General features: G+C 39.9%; 1 protein-coding gene across 1 annotated transcript; it reads right to left on the bottom strand.

Annotated features, from left to right (window-relative positions):
* Positions 1-614: 614 nt before the first annotated feature.
* On the bottom strand, positions 615-5,285 carry LOC104411610 (semaphorin-6D). Its single transcript, XM_010022064.1, has 12 exons — positions 5,177-5,285; positions 4,706-4,817; positions 4,049-4,109; positions 3,895-3,957; positions 3,708-3,809; positions 3,396-3,486; positions 3,001-3,120; positions 2,468-2,556; positions 1,484-1,701; positions 1,244-1,375; positions 889-1,044; positions 615-804 (listed from the first exon to the last, which is right to left on the bottom strand). The coding sequence occupies exons 1-12, from the start codon at positions 5,283-5,285 to the stop codon at positions 627-629; spliced, it is 1,431 nt and encodes a 476-aa protein (XP_010020366.1). The 3' UTR covers positions 615-626.
* Positions 5,286-5,569: the final 284 nt, after the last annotated feature.

The following is a 5,569-nucleotide window of genomic DNA, read 5'->3' as shown; positions in this document are numbered from 1 at the left end:
TATATATGTAAATGTAACTTGCTAGTCTTTGCTGAGTGATTTTTAAACAAACCCGTGGGTTATCAAATGACAGCTTCTGGCTCCTGTTTACAGCTAGGTGACACGTTTGCTGAACTATGTAGGAAAAAAATCCAAATCCGGTCTCTTTATTCTCTCAGTTGGCATAAATATCTCAACAGAGCAGAACAGGAGTTCTGCACTGGACACCTGTAGAGTCTGATTGGAATGCTTCCATTCCTAAGTTCTTTGCACCAGAATAAACAAGTTTACAATGATTAGATGTAGTTTATACATTATTGGTCACCCTTGAGAAACCCTCAAGATAAGCTCACACCATTTCTTTTTACTGCAGCAGGTAGTTCTGATGTTTCATATTCAGGAAGAAGTGTATCTATTTACAGGAGAATTAGACTGTATCACTGACATCACTGGAGTGGAATTAGGTTGTTCACTCAACCCGTGCAAGATGGCAAGTGACCAACTATTTTCAGGTTACTCAACACGAGGAACACTGTGAAATGACAAACAAGTGGTGATGCTGGTGATAGGGAGTTGGTTTTCATTTACCATAATTTCTCAGCTAGGTACCAAGGACTAGATGAAAAACTTCGGTGTCCTGGTAATACTTACTTTGCATGATTATACGCTTCAATCTCTTCCAGCAATACACTGTCATTCAAAGAGAACGGCCTTGTCTTTGCCAAGATTTTAAGTACTACTCCTGCTTCGGAGCCAACAAATATGACTGTGTAGTTCTGGTAGGGTCCAGCAGCGTGGTCTACAGCAATTGCTGTCAATCTGTATCTATCAAGAGCAAAAAGGCACATCACTAACAGCACACTTGCTTGTTTTCCTTTTCACATGCGTTATTTTTGAACAGTGTCATACCTGACACGTGTTTTGGTAAACCAGGGCTCCTCAATGACTGAGGGAACAGCTGAATCCATCAGAGGATGAGATTTGATGAAGGACAGGGTTTCGTCTGGGAAATCAATGGAGGTTTTGTAAGCCTCTGCTAGGCCATGTTTTGCACAGCAGCCAGGTCTGAAAGGAGAACAACATTGTTTTCCTCTTGGAATTTTGGTTAATGAGAGAAGGCAACCTGCTAATGAGCATCCTTATGGCTGAAGTGTTAAGCTCTGCTTTGGTTCTCACCTGACAAGACACTCAGGAGTGCAGCTGATTTAAGGTGGCTCTTTACAAAAAGGACAATATTACGGCATCATGAGTAAGAACCTTTTACCTTGGCTTTGGTACTTTGTCTTCAGGTACAGCTGTCCAAACAGAGTCAGGAGTCTTTTGTTCTTTAAATCTCCCTTTGAAGACTTTCTCAATATCATCCATGCTGAAAGCACACACTGCTGACCCAGGGATGCTGTAAAATTAGACAAATAGTTGCAAGAGCTCAGATGACAATGGCACCAATCTCAGGGTAAGAGAGAACCAGAGAGCTACCTTTGATGTCAGGCTGCTCATCGCTCACCTGTTAAGCTGTGTGGTGAATACACCGACAACCGTGGGGACTCCATTGATTTCTATTATGTCTGTGATAGACTGCAGAACATCAAAGTAGAAGAATGAATCCCCAGGAACTGAGCAGTTGAGCCGAGCTTTCAGGAAGGATGTCCAGTGTTTCTCCAGGACTCTTTGGGACCCCCCCATGTCATTTTTGCATATTCGTGCCACACGGGAATACACAGCCTGTCCAGGGCAAAAACAAAAAAAAGGGAAAAGGGAGAAAAGCTTGAGAGAAGCAAGGAAAACAGTGCTTGTTGCTGAGCTGTTAATAAACCAAAGATAATTTTGTTAACAAGAAGCTGCCATTTATCTGCACAGAAAGGATGTTTAACTCGTCATGCACAGGCATCTTAATGTATCACCAAACAAATGCAGCTCTGCAGCTTTTTTTCCCTTTCAAAAATCATATTGTTCGTGAGACTTAAAGACTTTGATTAACCATGTGTAAAGGATTTAATAAATTATAGAATATCCTTCCATGGTGAGGCATGTGTATTATACTCTGTACTGCCATGACTGAATTATTCAATATGCAGGGACATTAGAGCAACGTCTCTGAAACTTCTTTTGTACTGTTTTCTTTTGTTTCTTTAATAAGCATGAAAAAAAAAAAAAACCCAACCACCCCAACCCTTGGATTTTCCATTACTTGCAACAAGTGTTAAGGCAGCAGCAACACTAGAAGATACCTGCCATGATCTTGCCTACCAGTGAGGCAGACAGAACAGAAACAACTTTTTGGTTAAGAATACACTCTTGTATTTATTTTCCCCACACTCCCTTAAATTATAATGATGGGAAAACTGTGGACTTTGTACTAGTCTCTATTTCATATTGTAATCTGTGCTTGTTACTGATTTCATATTGTAATCTGTTACTTGCTACTTTAGAATGGCCTCATCCTGCTACAACTCACAGCTACCTGACAGCTCGCTGTGACAATACCCACCTTGCCTAAATTATTGTGCTCTACAGCAATTTCTCGGAAGAAGAAGTAAACATAGTTCCCGTACTCTATGGCATGGAGGAAGTGTGGTTCTGTAAGAAAGAGCAAGGAGAAAGTTACCCCAAGGAAATTCTCAATGGACATATAACACTGACTATGCTGTGTGACTTGGCAGCTTCTCCACAGCTCCGTACCAGCTAATATGAGCCTCAGCGTTCCAGACACTTCAGGATATACAAATATGGGTGCACTAGAGCTTAAATGGACTTGAAGTCTTTAATGTTGGCTAATGGACTGTAAAAAGGGCTCACAGAAATTGCATTTCAGCTGAGGTATTTTGTTACTGCAGATTCATTCATTGATGTATTTAAGAAGAATTTGGCTTCATTTGTATTAAACTGCTTTTTTATTGTAATCACACTCGACTGAAAGCTGCATTACGCTGACATTGTAACATACGTGTAAAGCACACTGACCCTCTGCACCACTGAAGTGACATTTGCCACGTGTATAGGGAAAATACTCCCTCAAATTACCTTTTATCCATTTGGAATCGTACTTTATTGTTCTTAGGGCAGATCCATCCCCCATGCTGCGATAAATAACAGCATCACTTGCCAGGAAATCTGCTACTGTTGCCGAATACAATTTTCCATCTAAAACAGAAGTTGAGAACATGGTATTAAGAGGCCCTCCATAATCTACAGAATTCTGACTAGCCAGTATTTTTTCCCATTTCTTTACTGCCACTCTTCCCCAAATTGCTGTAACCTATTTATTAGCAGGTCAGCTTCTAATCCTTTGGAGGCCCTGTAAAAAAATTTGAGAGGGGCACCATGACACCTTTAGCTTTCCTGTGCTCACTTTAAAAGCTCTCTGTCTCCTTTGGTGTCATTAATCATTTAGACTCATTACAAGCAAAAGTTCTTACCAGCAAAGAGGGCGACATTGGTTTGTCTGGCATCAAATGGGCATCTTGCCAAACCACTAATTTCCTCCCCATCATACTCCAAGGTATTCAGCTAGAGAAGAAAAATAAATGCGTGATAGTATCATTTCTATTTTGTACACTGGCACAATAGCATAACATTGTTTTTTTCACCACACTTAATTCAGCACATTGGCTTCTGTCTGTTTTTATTTCACCTTGAAGCACTCTCCAGTCACATTGGATGTACTTGCTATAGGACAGTTAGTGCAAACAAACCCAGTCATGGATTAATGATGGTTTCAATATTCTTACCCGATAGTATCTGCACATAGGGTTAAATGCATTTGTTCCACAGACAAACACCATCTCATCATTTCTTGGAACAAACACTTTAATGAAGTTATGGCATTCATCCTGAAAAGAAAGTAAGATGTATTAATTGCAGACTCCACAGTACATATTAGCATTGTTTCTCTATAATGTTATATGCTAAACTTACTTTATGTTTGCCTTTCATAGCACAGTTCTCTCGGTCCTGCTGCCTGGACCTCCATGTTAATTTCTGTTGAAGCAAGCCAGGAAAGAACATTTGATTTCCTTTCCACAAAAAAGGAAGTACATCCAAAGGAAATACAGCTCCTGTATCTACTCACCTTGCTTGGGCTAACTTCCGATTTTGGAACTTCGTTTAAGTTTACAGTGTAAACTTGGTCCCTGTTTGCAGAAAGTATAAAGACACAAGTAAATTCATTAATTCACCGGCCTTGTTTTTGATACACTACCTCTATTTTAGAGTGTTTTGTTAGACCAGAAACTTTACAAAATGTTTATGGATTTTCTGTGTTTAATACCAATTGGAGAAGGTTGGTCATGGGCAACTCTGGGTGGCTTTGATTTTTATTGGTGTGGTCCTCAGATAGCACCTCGGTGTCCAGTCATCCACCAATGTCTTTCCATTCTGTTGAAGACTAACCCAGACTGTAAATACTCAAATGTGCTATCCTCACTTCCTACATCCCAATGTGTCAGTTCAAGTTTAAAATGATCAGGAGAGGTTTTCGTCAGGGCAGTAATATAAAAGAGGGAAATAGAGTATTTGATCATTGGTTTTAGCATAACTACAATAACTGCAGCCTTCAAATCCAATTTTCATGCCCTGGCCGTAGATATGGTGTATTTCTCTGGGAAGTCCTTCCCCAGTTCTAATTTTTATCTTATTCTGCAGACTTTTCTAAATGAATTTTACACATAAATGCAAAACCAGAAGAGAAAAGAATTTTAATCTAATGAACTGAGTGAAGGAAAATTACCTGCCAGCGATATAAAGTGTGTCTCGAATTTTCAACATCAGTTGGAAGTCCAGCCTGTGCTGAGATTCATTGCCTGAAGGGCGTCCTCTAAATACTGGATATTGCCTTGAATCTGCAAGTAAAAATGGGCTACACCATCACTCAGGATTATAGAGCTAAAGAATCAATATATGGCATTGATTAGCTGTATATACTAGGTGTAGAAGGGTTTAAACTAAATTCCTTGAGTAATGTCTTGAATATAAATGAGAAAAAGATGGCTAATGTCAGCAAATGTTCTTTTTCCTGAAGTTATTGCTGTATTTCTGATTGCTTTTTAAAGAAAATGATTAAGTGTTCTATTAAAGATACAAGCCAGTAAACACATTGCAATTTGAAAGGAAGCAGACTTCTTTTTCTAACTTCCCAAGTAAAAATCCCAAACATTAAAACCTTTCCCATAGTGGCTAGCACCATTTTCAGGGTACTTACAGTGGTAGTCAACAACATTAATAGGGTCCTCATCTTCAGGGAAGCTGACAGCCCGGCACTGGGACAGACTCATCAGCATCATGGAGGCACAAAGCAGAGGAAGCCTCATGGCTGGTGGAAGATGAGTACTACCTTTGTGGCAACACCGTTTAACTACCTGCAAAACAGGAACATGGCAATGGATTTCAGCAGCACGGCACAGTGCATGTGACTTCCTACTGCAGAAGAAGAGTTTTTTCATTTGTGTTTGAGCACTGACAGCAGTGGACTAAATTGGTGCTTACGAAAGGCTCCTCTATGTACACTGATGGAAAACTACTGCGTGACATCGCCCTGCTCAAAGCTGCTCTGAAACATATTGATGTTTGCTAATTTTTAGCTGGATTTACAGGC

This window comes from Nestor notabilis, unplaced genomic scaffold, assembly GCF_000696875.1.
Source record: "Nestor notabilis isolate BGI_N333 unplaced genomic scaffold, ASM69687v1 scaffold31319, whole genome shotgun sequence".
Taxonomy (NCBI): Eukaryota; Metazoa; Chordata; class Aves; order Psittaciformes; family Psittacidae; genus Nestor; species Nestor notabilis.
Note: the sequence above shows the minus strand (reverse complement) of the source record. Positions and strands in the feature narration are given on the sequence as shown.

Bases quoted from the DNA above. Each gene is read 5' to 3' on its own strand.
- LOC104411610 (XM_010022064.1), bottom strand. From the start codon at position 5,285: ATGAGGCTTCCTCTGCTTTGTGCCTCCATGATGCTGATGAGTCTGTCC. The intron at 3,958-4,048 runs GTGAGTAGATAC...TTGCTTCAACAG, and splicing joins CGGAAGTTAGCCCAAGCAAG to AAATTAACATGGAGGTCCAG. The intron at 1,702-2,467 runs GTGGGTATTGTC...TGCCCTGGACAG, and splicing joins AGCACAATAATTTAGGCAAG to GCTGTGTATTCCCGTGTGGC.